At 40.6% G+C, this 19,695-nt stretch overlaps 1 protein-coding gene across 2 annotated transcripts; it reads left to right on the top strand.

Moving 5' to 3' along the window:
• Nucleotides 1–7,272: 7,272 nt before the first annotated feature.
• Nucleotides 7,273–19,139, top strand: lctlb (lactase-like b). 2 transcript variants are annotated; one of them, XM_060923879.1, is made up of 7 exons: nucleotides 7,273–7,362; nucleotides 7,459–7,554; nucleotides 7,681–7,735; nucleotides 7,833–7,994; nucleotides 8,179–8,453; nucleotides 11,279–11,405; nucleotides 19,024–19,139. In XM_060923879.1, exons 1-7 carry the CDS (start codon nucleotides 7,273–7,275, stop codon nucleotides 19,137–19,139), a joined length of 921 nt encoding a protein of 306 aa, XP_060779862.1. The 2 variants fall into 2 exon arrangements, with proteins under 2 accessions (XP_060779862.1, XP_060779863.1); XM_060923880.1 differs by lacking the exon at nucleotides 7,459–7,554.
• The last annotated feature ends 556 nt before the right edge of the window (nucleotides 19,140–19,695 follow it).

Below are 19,695 nucleotides of genomic sequence, written 5' to 3'. Positions count from 1 at the left end.
ATGAGTTGACATGATTGATTGTATTATGTTTGTGCAAAGGAGAAAGGTATCACAATTGTACATGCTACAGCAGATACACGTGGGCTATTGAAGAAACTGCCTTTATTTTGTCACATGCACACTCAAGCACAGTGAAATTCATCCTCTGCATTTAACCCATCTGAAATAGTGAACACATGCATGCATGCACACACACATACCCAAAGCAGTGGGTAGCTATGCTACAGTGCCTGGGGAGCATTTGGGGGTTAGGTGCGTTGCTCAAGGCCGCCCCATGTTAACCTAACTGCATGTCTTTGAACTGTGGGGGGAAACCGGAGCACTTGGAGGAACCCCATGCAGCCATGGGGAGAACATGCAAACTCCACACGGAAAGGTTGGCTGCTGGGCATGAACTCAGAACCTTCTTGCTGTGAGGCAACAGTGCTAACCACTGTGCTGCCTGTGAATAGTCTGGAAGTTTAAAAAAGAAAAAGAGGGCTGAATGCTCTTTTAGCACATGACTTAAGACATTTTACTTCAGTCACAATGTACTCTTCAAACTCGACCCTGACCTGCAACACTGTTGGGATTGTGGCAAAAAATTGATCATTCCACTGTTTTAAATACAATTATAATCAATGTCTCTTCTGAAGCATTATGCTGAAGTATTTATATATTATAAATATATAAATACTTCAGCATACATTAAGATAACAATGTCGGACTCTCTTTGGCATGAAATAAGATTTTTTTATTTTTTATTTTATTTTATTAGAATCCGTTAACAGAACATTTTGCCAGGCAATATAATACTTTTGAGGAGTTACATTCAATACCAATGATTGGTAGTCAACCGTAATGTCTGCAAACAGGGAACACTATTGTATTTATAAAAATGTGATATATTGTATGCTCTAGAAATTTGTTGAGTGGAAATTCAGTTGAGATGGCTGCTCGCGTTTTGTTTATTCAATTCACACAAAACAGTTCTTTTTAATAATTTAAATGTTAAACATGGCGGCACGGTGGTGTAGTGGTTAGCGCTGTCGCCTCACAGCAAGAAGGTCCGGGTTCGAGCCCCGTGGCCGGCGAGGGCCTTTCTGTGCGGAGTTTGCATGTTCTCCCCATGTCTGCGTGGGTTTCCTCCGGGTGCTCCGGTTTCCCCCACAGTCCAAAGACATGCAGGTTAGGTTAAATGGTGACTCTAAATTGACCGTAGGTGTGAATGCGAGTGTGAATGGTTGTCTGTGTCTATGTGTCAGCCCTGTGATGACCTGGCGACTTGTCCAGGGTGTACCCCGCCTTTCGCCCGTAGTCAGCTGGGATAGGCTCCAGCTTGCCTGCGACCCTGTAGAACAGGATAAAGCGGCTAGAGATAATGAGATGAGATGTTAAACATATTGGTATATATACCTCTTTATAATGGAAATGTGCATAAATTAATGTTACTGAAAGTCATTCCAAAATACTGAAAAATGTTTTCAAGAATACTGAAATTGAAAATTTGGGGTGGGCATCTCTGCACTGTGTAAACCTACCACCCGATATCAATTCAGCATTTTTTAAATAACACACAAAAAAATACAGTTGTCTTATTCTGTTCATTCTATATTATCAGAATCCAAGTACATTAATTTGTTGAATGATATACAGTTAGGGCTCAGTGCTTAGCACTGTCACCTCACAGCAAGAAGGTTCTGGGTTTGAAACTCATGGCCAACTATCTGTGTAAAGTTTGCATGTTCTCCCTGAGCCTGTATGGGTTTCCTCCCACAGTCCACAGAGGTCAGCTGGCTACTCTAAATTGCCCATAGTGAATGTGAGTGTGAATGGTGGTTTGTCTCTGTGTTAGCCTTGCCGTAGCCGGGCAACTTGTCCAGGGTGTACCCTGCCTCTCATCCAAAGTCATTTGGGATTGGCTCCAGCTTTCTCCATGACCCTGACAGGTAAGCATAATGAATGGATGGACATATGTCTTTGGAATATCTAGAATAACACATTCTGTATCAGTATGTTGTAACAGTCAGAACTTTGTAGCTAAGTTTTCTGACAAGTTGCAATTTTTATTATTTACTTCAAGTGCAAAAAAGAAAAATCATGCTTGTGAGGAAACAACTACTTACTGTATAGTTCCTATAATTTAAGTTGTTGCTAGAGCTAATTTGTTTCCTAAACCTACTACAACATAAATAAAATGCATGACACTTTTTTAATTAATTAAAATTTGTAATGGTATGCAAATTGCTGTGGTATAAAGGGGAAAAAACACTTTGGAACATGTTACCATCTCAGGAATCTGTGTGTTATTCCTTATATTTTATTATCTGAATGTAAAGATACGGGCTCATTTACAGCCATTATCACAGTAAACACACGTATCAGCCGCACTCACGTTACATTTGCTTACACAGTGAAACCCCAGTTTGTAAGAGATCTGCTCACCATTGCAAAATGAAATCACAGTCCATTGATCTTCAATAGGAAGGTATTTGGCTTTACAATGTGGTCATGCGACCTTCACACTAAAGGATTGGGTTTTGAATGCTTCCAGATTGGCAAACAGGCAGTGTGGAGATCTGGAGCTTATTGTGATCTCTGTGGATCTATGCAAATCCTGTAAAAGGTATGTACTGAAACAGTGGATTTAAGTCTAAATGGTGTTTGATTATGAAAATAGGAGGAAACTGCATGTTTACATGAGAGATGTAACATGATGCTGTGACGCTGCAATTATTATTTGAACATTAATCCCTGAGATATCTGAGATCTGAACAATCAAGTCTAATAGTGTTAACAGGTTTTGATAAGTGTTGTGTTGATCAGTTGCTGCTGGGTTTAAGTGATGGAGTGTTTACTGGGTGTAATTATTGCATTTTCTATGTTGGCACTTCTAATTTTGTGGTCAGTAGTGTTTAGTGCTACTGAAAGAGACTGCAGAGTACTGGAGCTGTGTGTAGGAAAATCATGCTGTCGTGCTGCCATGTGCTTGTGTTGGTGCTGTGTCTGTCTGCGGCTGAGGACTTCGACTGGACAAAGAACAACCACGGCTCCTTCTATTATGGCACTTTTCCAACTGGTATGAGTTTATCACATTGAACACTTGCTATTATTAGGTAAAGGGTGGCTGATGAACCTTGTGATAAACACATTGGTGTCCTTCAAAACAAATACAGTGTCTTGCAAAAGTATTTATCCTCCGTGGTGTTTGTCCTGTTTTGTTGCATTACAATTTGGAATTAAAATGGATTTTTGGGGGGTTAGCACAATTTGATTTACACAACATGCCTACCACTTTAAAGGTGCAAATCGTTTTTTATTGTGACACAAACAATATTTAAGATGAAAAAACAGAAATCTGGAATGGGCATTGGTATTCACCCCCTTTCGTATGAAACCCCTAAATAAGAGCTGCTCCAACCAATTCACTTCATAAATCACACAATTAGTTGACTAAGATCCACCTGTGTGTAATCAAAGTGTCACATGATCTGTCACATGATGTCTGTATAAATCAACCTGTTCTGGAAGGACCCTGACTCTGCAACACTACTAAGCAAGCAACATGAAAACCAAGGAGCCTCCAAACAGGTCAGAGACAAAGTTGTGGAGAAGTATAGATCAGGGTTGGGTTATAAAAAATATCCCAAACTTGGAATATCCCAGGGAGCACCATTAAATCCATTATAGCAAAATGGAAAGAATATGGCACCACTACAAACCTGACAAGAGAAAGCCGCCCACCAAAACTCACAAACTTGCCTCCGGGCAAGGAGGGCATTAATCCGAGATGCAACAAAGAGAGCAAAGATCCATTGCGGAGATGGGAGTATCTGTCCATAGGACCACTTTAAGCCATCCACTCCACAGAGTGGGGCTTTATGGAAGAATAGCCAGGAAAAAAGCCATTGCTTAAAGAACAAAATAAGAAAACACGTTTGGTGTTTGCCCAACTGCATGTGGCAGACTCCCCAAACACATGGAAGAAGATTCTCTGGTCAAATTAGACTAAAATTGAACTTTTTGGCCATCATGGGAAATGCCATGTGTGGCGCAAACCCAACACTTCCCATCACCCTGAGATCACCATTCCTACAGTGAAGCATAGTGGTGGCAGCATCATGCTGTGGGGATGTTTTTCATCTGCAGGGACAGGAAAGCTGGTCAGGATTGAAGGAAAAATGGATGGTACTAAATACAAGGCAATTCTGAAGAAATACCTGTTTGAGTTGGCCAGAGGTTTGAGACTGGGACAAAAAAAAATAAAAATCTGTATATATATAAAATGGGCGGCACGGTGGTGTAGTGGTTAGCGCTGTCGCCTCACAGCAAGAAGGTCCTGGGTTCGAGCCCCGGGGCCGGCGAGGGCCTTTCTGTGTGGAGTTTGCATGTTCTCCCCGTGTCCGCGTGGGTTTCCTCCGGGTGCTCCGGTTTCCCCCACAGTCCAAAGACATGCAGGTTAGGTTAACTGGTGACTCTAAATTGACCGTAGGTGTGAATGTGAGTGTGAATGGTTGTCTGTGTCTATGTGTCAGCCCTGTGATGACCTGGCGACTTGTCCAGGGTGTACCCTGCCTTTCGCCCGTAGTCAGCTGGGATAGGCTCCAGCTTGCCTGCGACCCTGTAGAAGGATAAAGCGGCTAGAGATAATGAGATGAGATGAGATATATATAAAATATAAATATATATTGCACCTTTAAAGTGGTAGGCATGTTGTGTAAATCAAATTACCTCCCAAAATCCATTTTAATTCCAGCTTGTAATGTGACAAAACAGGACAAACACCAAGGGGGATGAATACTTTTGCAAGACACTGTAGGTGACAGCTAGGTTTAAGTAGTTTAGTAGTAGTGTTCTTAGCCATGACATTATTACTAAACAGATGGGAAACGTCAACTGGTTTTACTTTAATTTACTTTAAACTGAACACAAAATATATCCAAATAAAGACTTGGTCCCTCTTTTTAAGAAAGGGGACTGGAGAGAGTGTGCTCCAATTATAGGGGAATCACACTTCTCAGCCTCCCCGGGATGGTTTACTCCAGGGTACTGGAGAGGAGAATTCGACCAATAGTCGAACCTCGGATCCAGGAGGAACAATGCGGTTTTCGTCCTGGTCGCGGAACACTGGACCAGCTCTATACCCTTCATAGGGTGCTCGAGGGTTCATGGGAGTTTGCCCAACCAGTCCACATGTGCTTTGTGGATCTGGAGAAGGCATTCGACCGTGTCCCCCGTGGTATTCTGTGGGGGGTGCTTCGGGAGTATGGGGTTCGGGGCTCTTTGCTAAGGGCTGTCCGGTCCCTGTACGAACGGAGCAGGAGTCTGATTCACATTGCCGGCAGTAAGTCAGACCTGTTCCCAGTGCATGTTGGGCTCCGGCAGGGCTGCCCTTTGTCACCGGTTCTGTTCATAATTTTTATGGACAGAATTTCTAGGTACAGCCAGGGGCCGGAAGGAATCCTGTTTGGGAACCACAGGATTTCATCTCTGCTTTTTGCGGATGATGTTGTCCTGTTGGCTTCTTCAAACCAGGACCTTCAGCATGCACTGGGGCGGTTTGCAGTCGAGTGTGAAGCGGCTGGGATGAGAATCAGCACCTCCAAGTCCGAGGCCATGGTTCTCGACCGGAAAAGGGTGGCTTGCCCTCTCCAGGTTGGTGGAGAAGTCCTGCCTCAAGTGGAGGAGTTTAAGTATCTCGGGATCTTGTTCACGAGTGAGGGAAGGATGGAGCGTGAGATCGACAGGCGGATCGGTGCAGCCTCCGCAGTGATGCGGTCGCTTTACCGGTCCGTCGTGGTGAAGAAGGAGCTGAGCCAAAAGGCGAAGCTCTCAATTTACCGGTCGATCTACGTTCCGACTCTCACCTATGGTCATGAGCTTTGGGTAATGACAGAAAGAACAAGATCGCGGATACAAGCGGCTGAAATGAGTTTCCTTCGCAGGGTGGCTGGGCGCTCCCTTAGAGATAGGGTGAGAAGCACAGTCACTCGGGAGGAGCTCGGAGTAGAGCCGCTGTTCCTCCACATCGAGAGGAACCAGCTGAGGTGGCTCGGGCATCTTTTTCGGATGCCTCCTGGACGCCTCCCTGGGGAGGTGTTCCAGGCATGTCCCCCCGGGAGGAGGCCCCGGGCAAGACCCAGGACACGCTGGAGGGACTATGTCTCTCGGCTGGCCTGGGAACGCCTCGGTGTTCTTCCTGAGGAGCTGGCCGAGGTGTCTGGGGAAAGGGAAGTTTGGGCTTCCATGCTTAGACTGCTGCCTCCGCGACCCGGTCCCGGATAAGCGGAAGAAGACGAGACGAGACGAGAAAGACTTGAATTTACACACAAGGGGAAATAAAACCTGCCTGTCTTTCAACATAGAGGCGAACTAGCCAGCTGAATTTAAAGTGAAAATTATACTTCTTTTTTTGCCACTGTTATTAAAAAGATAATGAAATATTATGATTTATTTGATCTCAATGATATACTTCATATTTTTTATTTCCATCCTGATTTTTGGAAGCAAGAGTCTGTATATCTATAGCTTTATTGATGAATCTGCTAAATTATGGTTATTCTAGCCTGAGCTAATCCTTTTGGCAGGATTTTCGTGGGGTGCCGGCAGTTCAGCCTACCAGACAGAAGGAGCCTGGGACAAAGATGGCAAAGGACTGAGTATTTGGGATGTGTTCTGTCATAAGAAGGGAAAAATCTTTAATGATACAGGAGACTCCTCATGTGAAGGCTACTATAAAGTTAAGGTAATCGCAAATGAAGTGTTTAATGTATTTTACCACTTCACTCAAAGATATTGACCATCAATGTGCTTTAGCCACTCACTAGAAAAAAAAGCTTGTGTTCTGTGTGTAGGAAGATGTATCCCTGATAAAGGAACTCAATCTGAAGCACTATCTCTTCTCCATCTCTTGGCCTCGGGTCATTCCCACTGGGATCAGGTGTAAGAGGATGATGCTTCCTAATAAAGATTATATATGAAATATGGTTATGTTGAATATGGTATAGTCCTGATTATAATGTCTGTATGTGTGTAGCTGAGTATGTGAATGAAAAAGGACTCAAGTACTACGATACCCTCATTGACCAGCTGCTGGAAAATAAAATCACTCCTATTGTGACCCTGTATCATTGGGACCTTCCACAGGTGTGCATTCACAGTAAAAGTTTCATATCAACGTGTGCCTTATTGGTTTAGTCATATAAACAAAACAATCCTCTGTCAACAGCTGTTTCTGTTATTCCATTTTAACAGGTTTTGCAGGAGAAATTTGGAGGCTGGCAGAACATCAGTATGGTGAATTACTTTAATGACTTTGCCAGTCTTTGCTTTGAAAGATTCGGAAAGCGTGTGAAACACTGGATCACTTTTAATAACCCTTGGGTATTGCCTTTTGGTTTTTAATTACCTTACTTGTAATTATCTTACCTACTTGTTGAATTTTGTAGTTTAGTGAAAAAATTATTGTTTGCATGCTAGTCAGTGGCAGTCGAAGGCTATGAAACAGGAGAACATGCTCCAGGCCTGAAGCTCAAAGGCACAGGGGCATACAGGGCCGCTCACCACATCATCAAGGTTAGAGAACATATATATATAAACTACTTTAAAATTTGATGATGATTGCATATTATTTAGTTAATTAATTAATTAATTTTTAACGAGCTTGCAATAGTTAGTAATGCTTTTAACGAATGTCTCCAGGCACATGCTAAAGTTTGGCATACCTATGACAGTCAATGGCGAAGCAAACAAAATGGTAATCAAGTTCAAATTAAAGTTTTACAAACTCTTTCATAAACTTTCAGTAACACTGTCTCATGACAAATTTGAAAGAGACCTGCTTCTTGCTGTAGGTTTGGTGGGAATCTCACTGTCTGGAGACTGGGGAGAGCCAGTGGACATTACCAACCCAAAGGACATAGAGGCAGCTGAGAGATATGTCCAGTTCTACATGGGCTGGTTTGCTACACCCATCTTCCATGGAGACTACCCTCAGGTCATGAAGGAATTCATAGGTACATTTATCCATCATCTTGCTGTCAGAGCTATGGTATAAAGATGGTATAAAGGTATAATGTGAATCATTAATGTCTAATAGATGTAAATCTGGTCATTTTAAATGACCTCAATGATTTCAATTAGAACACAAACCTTTATAGATTAAAAAAAAAACATTAGCTGTGTTCAACATGTGTTCAGGTAAGAAGAGTTCTCAGCAAGGGTTGGGAACATCTCGACTTCCCACCTTCTCCTCTCAGGAGAAGGGTTACATTAAAGGCACATGTGACTTTCTGGGAGTAGGGCACTACACCACACGCTACATCACCCAGAAGACAGGCCCCACAGGCCACGGTAGCTCCTACTATACAGACCGAGACCTGGCTGAGTTGGTGGACCCACGATGGCCTGATCCGGGATCAGAATGGCTCTACTCTGTGCCTTGGGGCTTCCGGCGTCTGCTCAACTTCATCAAGGTGCATCACGGTTTAGAACTGTCCTCTTGCTAAATGGTTAGCCAGCCTGCCAAATTCCTTGTCCTATTCTTGCCATCCCAGCTTAATTCATCTGCAGATACTAAATGTTTACCATTTACTTATTCTGATACAGTGGCATGCAAAAGTTTGGGCATCCTTACTGAAAATGTTTGTTACTGTGAATAGTTAAGTGAGCAGAAGATGAACTGATCACCAAAAGGCATAAAGGTAAAGAGGACACATTTCTTTTCAGTGTTTTCTGCAAGATTTGTGTATTATTTTTGTTTTATACAATTGGAGAGTGGGTGGCACGGTGGTGTAGTGGTTAGCGCTGTCGCCTCACAGCAAGAAGGTCCGGGTTCGAGCCCCGTGGCCGGCGAGGGCCTTTCTGTGCGGAGTTTGCATGTTCTCCCCGTGTCCGCGTGGGTTTCCCCCGGGTGCTCCGGTTTCCCCCACAGTCCAAAGACATGCAGGTTAGGTTAACTGGTGACTCTAAATTGACCGTAGGTGTGAATGTGAGTGTGAATGGTTGTCTGTGTCTATGTGTCAGCCCTGTGATGATCTGGTGACTTGTCCAGGGTGTACCCCGCCTTTCGCCCGTAGTCAGCTGGGATAGGCTCCAGCTTGCCTGCGACCCTGTAGAAGGATAAAGCGGCTAGAGATAATGAGATGAGATGAGGCAATTGGAGAGTGAAAAAAGAAAAGGAACACCATGCAAAAGTTTGGGCACCCCAATACATTTGAGTTCTCAGGTAACTTTTGCCAAGGTTCCAGACCTTAATTAGCTTATTGAGCTGTGGCTTGTTCAAATTCTTCGTTAGGAAAGGTCAGATGATGCAGATTTCAAAGCTGTATAAATTCTCTGACTCCTCAAACTTGTCCCTAAAATCAACAGCCATGGGCTCCTCTAAGCAACTCCCTCGCATTCTGAATAATAAAATAATTGATGCTCACAAAGCAGGAGAAGGCTACAAGAACGTAGCAAAGTGGTTTCAGGTAGCTGTTTCCTCAGATTGTAATGTTATCAAGAAATGGCAGTTAACAGAAACAGTGGAGATCAAGGTGAGGTCTGGAAGATGAAGAAAACTTTCTGAAAGAACTGCTTGTTGGATTGCTAGAAAGGCAAATAAAAACCCCTGTTTGACTGCAAAAGACCTTCAGAAAGATTTAGCAGACCCTGGAGTGGTGGTGCACTGTTCTACTATGCAGTGACACCTGAACAAATATGGAAGAGTCATCAGAAGAAAACCGTTCCTGCATCCTAGCCACAAAATTCAGCATCTGAAGTTTGCAAATGAACATCTAAATAAGCCTGATGCATTTTGGAAACAAGTCCTGTGGACTGATGAAATCAAAATAGAACTTTTTGGCCACAATGTGCAAAGGTATGTTTGGAGAAAAAAGGGTGCCAAATTCCAGGAAAAGAACACCTCTCCAACTCTGAAGCATGGGTGTGGATCAATCATGCTTTGGGGTTGTGTTGCAGCCAGAGGCACAGGGCACATTTCATTGGTCGAGGGAAGTATGGATTTGAATAAATATCAGCAAATTCTGGAAGCAAACATCTCACCATCTGTAAAAAAGTTAAAGTTAAAAAGAGGATGAGTCCTACAATAAGACGATGATCCAAAACGCACCTCAAAATCTACAATGGAATACCTCAAGAGGCACAAGCTGAAGGTTTTGCCCTGGCCCTCACAGTCCCCTGACGTAAACATCATAGAAAATCTGTGGATAGATCTCAAAAGAGCAGTGCATGCAAGACAGCCCAAGAAACTTGTAGAACTGGAAGCCTTTTGCAAGGACGAATGTGTGAAAATCCCCCAGGTAAGAACTGAAATATTATAAGCTGGCTACAAAAAGTGTTTACAAGCTGTGATACTTGCCAAAGGGGGTGTTACTAGGTACCAACCATGCAGGGTGCCTAAACTTTTGCTTCGGGCCTTTTTCCTTTTTTGTCATTTTGAAAATGTAAAAGATGAAAATGTTTTTGCTTAAAATATAAAGGGAATGAGTCATCTTTAACTTTATGCCTTTTGGAGATTATTTCATCTTCAGCTTGCTTAACTGTTCACAGTAACAGCAATTTTGACCAGGGGTGCCCAAACTTTTGCATACCACTGTATATTCTTTAAACAGACTATATGAAAGGGGAAAAAACACACAAAATCAACACAAAGTTGATTATTTCCTTATAACAGCACATTTCAAAGTGTTTTTTCCCTTGTTTTTAATACCGCAGTAATTTGCTGGCACTAGAAAATTTTAATTTATTGAAAGTTGAACATTTTTATCCATTTTAGTTATATTTAAAGTTATATTTTATCACTTACATTATAATATCTATAAACAGTTGTTCCTTCACCAACCTCTCTTTTAACTCCCTATGAGTTAAGACCAAAAAAAAAAAAGCAGCTGGTCGTGTCACCAAGAAAGCATAAAAACCTCTCTCTTACTGTCGTAAAGTGCTGACAATGGAGACTTTCAAAAATGCCTAAATTTAGTTCTCACAGAAAGCTTCACTATCACAACAATTACACCTAATTTTTTAAAATCCATATTTATGGAGCGTGTGCCACACAAGTTTGTGTGTAAGCTGTTTTTGTAGAAACAATAACATTTTAGAAGAAACGTCGTAATATAAATCTATAATTGGCCTTACAGTCAAAACTAATATCGGCGCTACTGTGAGAGACAATTAAATCAACTCATTTTGACCAAACAGATTCCACAATTCAGCAATATAGTACTTGGTAAAAATTTATTATTACTATAAAAGGAACAATCACAGACATATTTTTCATGACTTTGATTTACTTCCGTAGTCTCAGTATGGGAACCCCACAATCTACATCACTGAAAATGGAGTGTCTGAGAAAATGATGTGCACTGAGTTGTGTGACAACTGGAGGATCCAGTATTATAGGGATTACATCAATGAGATGCTGAAAGGCAAGTGATTGAGCTAATTATTGTATCAAAACTATTTTATTAGACATTGAAACATGACATACTCCTCAAACCAAATAATCTTGGCTTCCTTTTGGTTCCTACAGCCATCAGAGATGGCGTGAATGTGAAAGGCTACACTGCATGGTCTCTGCTGGATAAGTTTGAGTGGGATGAAGGCTACTCTGAGAGATTTGGCCTGTATTATGTAGACTTTAAGAATAAGAATAAAACCCGTTACCCCAAGGCCTCAGTTCAGTACTATAAACGCATCATCAGCTCCAATGGATTCCCTAATCTTAGAGAGGTACCAGCTGTTTCCTCTGTCCTCCTTCTATTAATCAATTAATACTCAATAACCACTGGCATTATGATCTGAGAAGGATTGACATGGTTGAGAAGTTAACACTGCAAAGGCATTTTATTACAAATATACTTTCGTGTATAATAAGACAGAAGAACTTATACAAAAATGAATAGAGTTTGTAGCTCTAATCCATTTCTTCACAGAGTAGTCATTTTTGAGCCTCTAATGCAAAATGTCTTGAAGAGACGACAAGGCACACACAGTACTCTGATAAAATGTGTGTTTCATATGGCCATTGGCAGGTTGAGAACTGGAAGAGGAAGGCTGCAGAGATGTGTTCATCTAGCAACCGGCTCCTGGCTGCAGGTTAGTACATCTACAGGTCTTGATTACTAATCAAGAGAAGGATTAGTTGGGGGCAAAATGCATTACCTATTTGGAGAGAGCAGTGAAAACGAAATCAGAAAAATGACAGTTGTTCCTTTCAAGTTTTATTTGATACAAAACCTCATCTGTCTACTTCTGGATCTGTACCACTTCATTTTGCAAAGCCTACATAATAACCACAATCTGTCATCACTTATCTTTCATTCAGGTATTTTATGTCAGATGGGGATTGGTATCTGAGCCAACAAGACAGTCAGATTGGCAGAGGCTTTGATGGGACAGAAAGTTTCATAAGACTAAACTCACGAACAGTGTTTTATTTTGTTTGCCCCTCCAGCTAATAGAGACACCAAAAAATATGTAGGATTTTTTCACGCCGTGGTGAAGTAGGAACTAGTGCATAGGTCAGATTAAATGTGCTGTTTTTGGTTTGGCAAGCTTTTCACTTTGTCCTGGAAATCCTGGAAGAAAAAAAAAAGACTCTGTGTGGTCTGCCTCAATGAAGCCAGGGTTTCAGCCAGCAGAGACTCGGGAAGCCAGAAAGTCTCACATTTCATTTTCAGGCCAGCATCAAAAACCACATAATATTTACTTATGCAAGCATTTTTCTAAGTTAGACAACAATGTTATGTTTCATTAAAACTGCTACTCAGGACTGGTACTTGCTGTGGAGAGGTCAATAATCAAATCAAAACTGGCAGAGTAAATCTGATCACAAGTGACATATATTTAACCCCCCCCCAAACAACACCTATTGCCATTGCTGGCACTCCATTAGTGTGGGATTTACAATAGCTGTTTTTCTATATATCTGCCAAAAGCTGTTTGGGCCAACATAGCATTATCAAACTTCAGAAAGCCAGTTAGTTATTCGCACTCAAGCCAAAATCATAATCATTATAATCATCACATAAACATGCAAAACAAGCATATCTCCAGTGACAGCATTACAGATTCATGTCAATATAATAAATTAATAACTGTTGCATCATCTAATAGCCGCACCTTATGAGTTATTTCATTTAGTATAGCAAAAGAGCAGCTGTCAAAGGAAGTCGATGAAATTGCCAAGGCGATGCAACTGGCAGTTTAATGGGTCTCTGTGTTTCCTTGGAACAGTAGATGAATCATCAAAATGAACCGAATTGCATGTTCTGTTAGTTGAATAATGGGCTAAAATTGACAAGACATACTTTAACACACTGGTGAAATCCTTACCTGACAGAATAATAATAAGAAGAAGAAGAGGAAGGGGAGATGCAACTTCCACACACATTCACCACCTATGTGCACCATAGCAACTTTTTAAAAAATGTGTTGCAAGAATCAAAATTGAAAAGTGTTTATTTTAAAAAATATATAAATAAAATTAAGGGGATAAAATGTCAAAGATTGTGCTGGTGTATTGTTTTGAGTGCAATACAGGTCAAAGATTATTTACAAATCATTGTTTTCTGTTTTAATGTCAATTTCAACATACTACCCCAACTTTTTCTGATTTGGGGTGTACACAGACACATTATAGTATGGTTTTCAGCAGTGTTAAAAGGTACAATTATCAATTTTTGATAGTAGTTGTATGAAGGTAGCTGATTTGAAATTCAAACTCTAAAATACATACAGTGGTGCTTGAAAGTTTGAGAACCCTTTAGAATTTTCTACATTTCTGCATAAATATGATCTAAAACATCATCAGATATTCACACAAGTCCTAAAAGTAGATCAAGAGAACCCAGTTAAACAAATGAGACAAAAATATTATACTTGGTCATTTATTTATTGAGAAAAATGATCCAATATTACATATCTGTGAGTGGCAAAAGTATGTGAACCTCTAGAATTAGCAATTAATTTGAAGGTGAACTTAGAGTCAAGTGTTTTCAATCAATGGGATGACAATCAGGTGGGAGTGGGCACCCTGTTTTATTTAAAGAACAGGGATTTATCAAAGTCTGATCTTCACAACACACATTTGTGGAAGTGTATCATGGCATGAACAAAGGAGATTTCTGAGGAACTCAGAAAAAGTGTTGTTGATGTTCATCAGGCTGGAAAAGGTTACAAAACCATCTCGAAAGAGTTTGGACTCCACCAATCCACAGTCAGATTGTGAACAAATGGAGGAAATTCAAGACCATTGTTACCCTCCCCAGGAGTGGTCGACCAACAAAGATCACTCCAAGAGCAAGGCGTGTACATCCCCGATTCCAAAAAAGTTGGGACAAAGTACAAATTGTAAATAAAAATGGAATGCAATGATGTGGAAGTTTCAAAATTCCATATTTTATTCAGAATAGAACATAGACGACATATCAAATGTTTAAACTGAGAAAATGCATCATTTAAAGAGAAAAATTAGGTGATTTTTAAATTTCATGACAACAACACATCTCAAAAAAGTTGGGACAAGGCCATGTTTACCACTGTGAGACATCCCCTTTTCTCTTTACAACAGTCTGTAAACGTCTGGGGACTGAGGAGACAAGTTGCTCAAGTTTAGGGGTAGGAATGTTAACCCATTCTTGTCTAATGTAGGATTCTAGTTGCTCAACTGTCTTAGGTCTTTTTTGTCGTATCTTCCGTTTTATGATGCACCAAATGTTTTCTATGGGTGAAAGATCTGGACTGCAGGCTGGCCAGTTCAGTACCCAGACCCTTCTTCTACGCAGCCATGATGCTGTAATTGATGCAGTATGTGGTTTGGCATTGTCATGTTGGAAAATGCAAGGTCTTCCCTGAAAGAGACGTGATCTGGATGGGAGCATATGTTGCTCTAGAACCTGGATATACCTTTCAGCATTGATGGTGTCTTTCCAGATGTGTAAGCTGCCCATGCCACACGCACTAATGCAACCCCATACCATCAGAGATGCAGGCTTCTGAACTGAGCCCTGATAACAACTTGGGTCGTCCTTCTCCTCTTTAGTCCGAATGACATGGCGTCCCTGATTTCCATAAAGAACTTCAAATTTTGATTCGTCTGACCACAGAACAGTTTTCCACTTTGCCACAGTCCATTTTAAATGAGCCTTGGCCCAGAGAAGACGTCTGCGCTTCTGGATCATGTTTAGATACGGCTTCTTCTTTGAACTATAGAGTTTTAGCTGGCGACGGCGGATGGCACAGTGAATTGTGTTCACAGATAATATTCTCTGGAAATATTCCTGAGCCCATTTTGTGATTTCCAGTACAGAAGCATGCCTGTATGTGATGCAGTGCCGTCTAAGGGTCCGAAGATCACGGGCACCCAGTATGGTTTTCCGGCCTTGACCCTTACGCACAAAGATTCTTCCAGATTCTCTGAATCTTTTGATATTATGCACTGTAGATGATATGTTCAAACTCTTTGCAATTTTACACTGTCGAACTCCTTTCTGATATTGCTCCACTATTTGTCAGCGCAGAATTAGGGGGATTGGTGATCCTCTTCCCATCTTTACTTCTGAGAGCCGCTGCCACTCCAAGATGCTCTTTTTATACCCAGTCATGTTAATGACCTATTGCCAATTGACCTAATGAGTTGCAATTTGGTCCTCCAGCCGTTCCTTTTTTGTACCTTTAACTTTTCCAGCCTCTTATTGCTCCTGTCCCAACTTTTTTGAGATGTGTTGCTGTCATGAAATTTCAAATGAGCCAATATTTGGCATGAAATTTCAAAATGTCTCACTTTCGACATTTGATATGTTGTCTATGTTCTATTGTGAATACAATATCAGTTTTTGAGATTTGTAAATTATTGCATTCCGTTTTTATTTACAATTTGTACTTTGTCCCAACTTTTTTGGAATCGTGGTTGTAATAGTTGGCGAGGTCACAAAGAACCCCAGGGTAACTTCTAAGCAACTGAACGCCTCTCTTACATTGGCTAATGTTAATGTTCATGAGTCCACCATCAGGAGAACACTGAACAACAATGGTGTGCATGGCAGGGTTGCAAGGAGAAAGCCACTGCTCTCCAAAAAGAACATTGCTGCTCATCTGCAGTTTGCTAAAGATTACATGGACAAGCCAGAATGCGATTGAAGGAATGTTTTATGGACGGATGAGACCAAAATAGAACTTTTTGGTTTAAATGAGAAGCGTTATGTTTGGAGAAAGGAAAACACTGCATTCCAGCATAAGAACCTTATCCCATCTGTGAAACATGGTAGCGGTAGTATCATGGTTTGGGCCTGTTTTGCTGCATCTGGGCCAGGACGGCTTGCCATCATTGATGGAACAATGAATTCTGAATTATACCAGCGAATTCTAAAGGAAAATGTCAGGACATCTGTCCATGAACTGAATCTCAAGAGAAGGTGGGTCATGCAGCAAGACAACGACCCTAAGCACACAAGTCGTTCTACCAAAGAATGGTTAAAGAAGAATAAAGTTAATGTTTTGGAATGGCCAAGTCAAAGTCCTGACCTTAATCCAATCGAAATGTTGTGGAAGGACCTGAAGTGAGCAGTTCATGTGAGGAAACCCACCAACATCCCAGAGTTGAAGCTGTTCTGTATGGAGGAATGGGCTAAAATTCCTCCAAGCCGGTGTGCAGGACTGATCAACAGTTACCGGAAACGTTTAGTTGTAGTTATTGCTGCACAAGGGGGTCACACCAGATACTGAAAGCAAAGGTTCACATACTTTTGCCACTCACAGATATGTATTATTGGATCATTTTCCTCAATAAATAAATGACCAAGTATAATATTTTTGTCTCATTTGTTTAACTGGCTTTTCTTGATCGACTTTTAGGACTTGTGTGAAAATCTGATGAGGTTTAAGATCATATTTATGCAGAAATATAGAAAATTCTCAAGGGTTCACAAACTTTCAAGCACCACTGTATGGACACTGCCTAGGTAGGAACACTTGAATTCTAGTGCAAGAGGGAAACTGAGGGGCAAATTAAGAGGTTTTCCCATAAGCATATACAGGACCAGTCAAAAGTTTGGACAAACCTAATTCAAAGGTGTTTCTTTATTTTTATTCATTAAAACACACTTCATGTCTTTAAGCAATGATGGATGTTGTTTCTCTTTACTTCGTTGAGCGGTTCTTGACATAATATGGATTACTGTAGTTGTGTAATAGAGCTATTTACTGTATTTTTATTATTTACTATTTGATCTCAGACACATTAAGAAGGCAAGAAATTGCACTAATTAACTTTTGATGAGACACACATGTTAATTGGAAAGCATTCCAGGTGACTACCTCATGAAGCTGGTTAAGATAATGCCAGTAGTGCGCAAAGCGTCGTCAAGGTAAATGCTGGCTACTTTAAATAATCTAAAATATGAAACATGTTGTTTTTTAACACTTTTTTGTATACTACATAATTCCATATATGTTCCATATATTACTTCATAGTTTTGATGTCTTTAGTATTGTTCTACAATGTAGAAAATAGTCAAAATACAGAAAAACCTGTGAATGAGTAGGGGTGTCCAAACTTTTGACCGGTCCTTTATACTCACCGAGCATAGTTTTATTAGGGACACCTGCTCATTCATGCAGTTATCCATCCAATAACTTTAGAGTTTACACAGAGAGGTGAAAAAAAAAACCTAAAAATATCCAATAAGCAGCAGTTCTGTGGAAATGCCTTGTTCATGAAGGAGATTAGAGGACAATGACCAGACTGGTCTGAGCTGACAGGAAAGCTATGGTAACTTAAATAAGTACTCTGTACAACCGTGGTGAGCAGAAACGCATCTCAGAATGCACAACATGTTGAAACTTGAGGCAGATAGGTTCCAACAGCAGAACAGGACTCTGAGACTACAGTGGGCACGGACTCAGATACTAGACAACTGAAGATTGGAAAAATGTTGCCTGGACTTTGTCCAAGCTGCAACTGTCTAGGATATCCGCAATAATGAAATACACTAACCAGTCCATCTATTACCAACAACCATGCTATGGTCAAAGTCACCGAGATTCAAAGTCAAATTTTCTCTCCATTCTGTTTGACGTGAACATTATCTGAAGCTTTTGATCTGATTTTGTACAATATACTTCTGTGACATGATTGGCTATTTGGATATCTGCATGAATGAACATCCATTTCTGAATAAAGTGGTCGGTGAGTGTTTTAACAGCTGCCATAGAAGAGAACTTCTCCAAATATAAAACTTTACAAAGTTTCTTTTCTTCACTGCTTTTCATAAATTGAAATTGTGCAATTCAGTGGGTCTTCAAACCTGGCGTTTAAACCCCTTACATTAAAAGATGGCTCTTTAGTCATGGTAAAAGTATTTGCACATGACTATAACTATGGATCAATGGATTAAAATTCATTAAGAACTAATGGTTAGAGAAATAGCTTTGGGACCAAAAGGTTGCTGGTTCGATTCCCTAGACTAGCAGGATTGGCTTAAGTGCTCTTGAGCAAGGCACCTAACCCCCAACTGCTCCAGCAAGAGTGGTGGCGTACCTTGTGTCTGATTAGCCAAAGAAAAACTGATGATGTGATTATCAGTTGGGGCATTGAACCTGACCAACTGAACTGACTGAAGACTGATACTTTGTGAGTGAGCAGCTATGCTTACACTGTTGTTATAACCTCATTGTGTGGAATAATTTCTCTGCTAATTCAAACTTCTTATGCCATGAAAGGGTTCAACTGCTCTGACTCCAGCCTAAGTGCATTTCTCTCTTTTTCATTAGAGGAACAGATGAGTACGGCTGCCAATATTCTTAGACTTATTCATGGTAAGCCATCAGACATCATACACATGAACAGAAATGTCAGATGTCCAACATCTGATTAAAGTATCAACCCTTCATAGCATCATATAGATGAGTTGAATGTTTAAAAAAAAATCAAGCAAAGCACTATGAGCTATTCTGGGCGAGTGGTACAACAATACATTGCTTTGCTTGCATGATGCTGTCATGCAAGCTTGTGATAACAGCATTTTAATTGTGCCTGTGTTTCAGATCCCTTGACCAGCCACATGGAGATGGTAACAGAGATAGTTGTGCCCACTGTGTGCACCCTCTGCATTCTCATCTCTGCACTTTTTCTTATGTTTCTCCTTCGCAGACACACCTAGCACCTACGTTCTCAGACACTTGTAGTACAAAAAAAGAGAAAACATATATACAGTGTCTATGGCTATTCTCAAGCTAAATATAATACTTTTTAAGATCAAATTTGGAGCAATGATACACCACATATAAATGTTTTTGCAAGTGTGGTGACATTGGAAAACCCTTCACATGATGCAAGTGATTTTCTAATTTATCACGTTTGGAAACTAGAGCTGATACCACTGTCACTGTCTTATACATACGGTATCTCAATCACAAGTAAAGTTCTAGTACTTTATTGTTTGTTTCCTACTGAAGTGAAAAGGGAAACAATAGCATTGAAGCATCTAAAAGATTCCAATTACACTGAAAAGACACAAACACTTTTACTGTCTAAAAGTAAATGCTACAACCCCGATTCCAAAAAAGTTGGGACAAAGTACAAATTGTAAATAAAAACAGAATGCAATAATTTACAAATCTCAAAAACGGATATTGTATTCACAATAGAACATAGACAACATATCAAATGTCGAAAGTGAGACATTTTGAAATTTCATGCCAAATATTGGCTCATTT

The sequence above is a fragment of the Neoarius graeffei genome, chromosome 6 (assembly GCF_027579695.1).
Source record: "Neoarius graeffei isolate fNeoGra1 chromosome 6, fNeoGra1.pri, whole genome shotgun sequence".
Taxonomy (NCBI): Eukaryota; Metazoa; Chordata; class Actinopteri; order Siluriformes; family Ariidae; genus Neoarius; species Neoarius graeffei.
The sequence above is the reverse complement of the archived record's forward strand: the minus strand, read 5'-3'. Positions and strand labels throughout refer to the sequence as shown.

Coding starts and splice junctions, on each gene's coding strand:
- lctlb (XM_060923879.1), top strand. CDS start 7,273: ATGGTGAATTACTTTAATGACTTTGCCAGTCTTTGCTTTGAAAGATTC. Junction 7,363..7,458: donor TCACTTTTAATAACCCTTGG/GTATTGCCTTTT, acceptor TTTGCATGCTAG/TCAGTGGCAGTCGAAGGCTA. Junction 7,995..8,178: donor GGTCATGAAGGAATTCATAG/GTACATTTATCC, acceptor ACATGTGTTCAG/GTAAGAAGAGTTCTCAGCAA.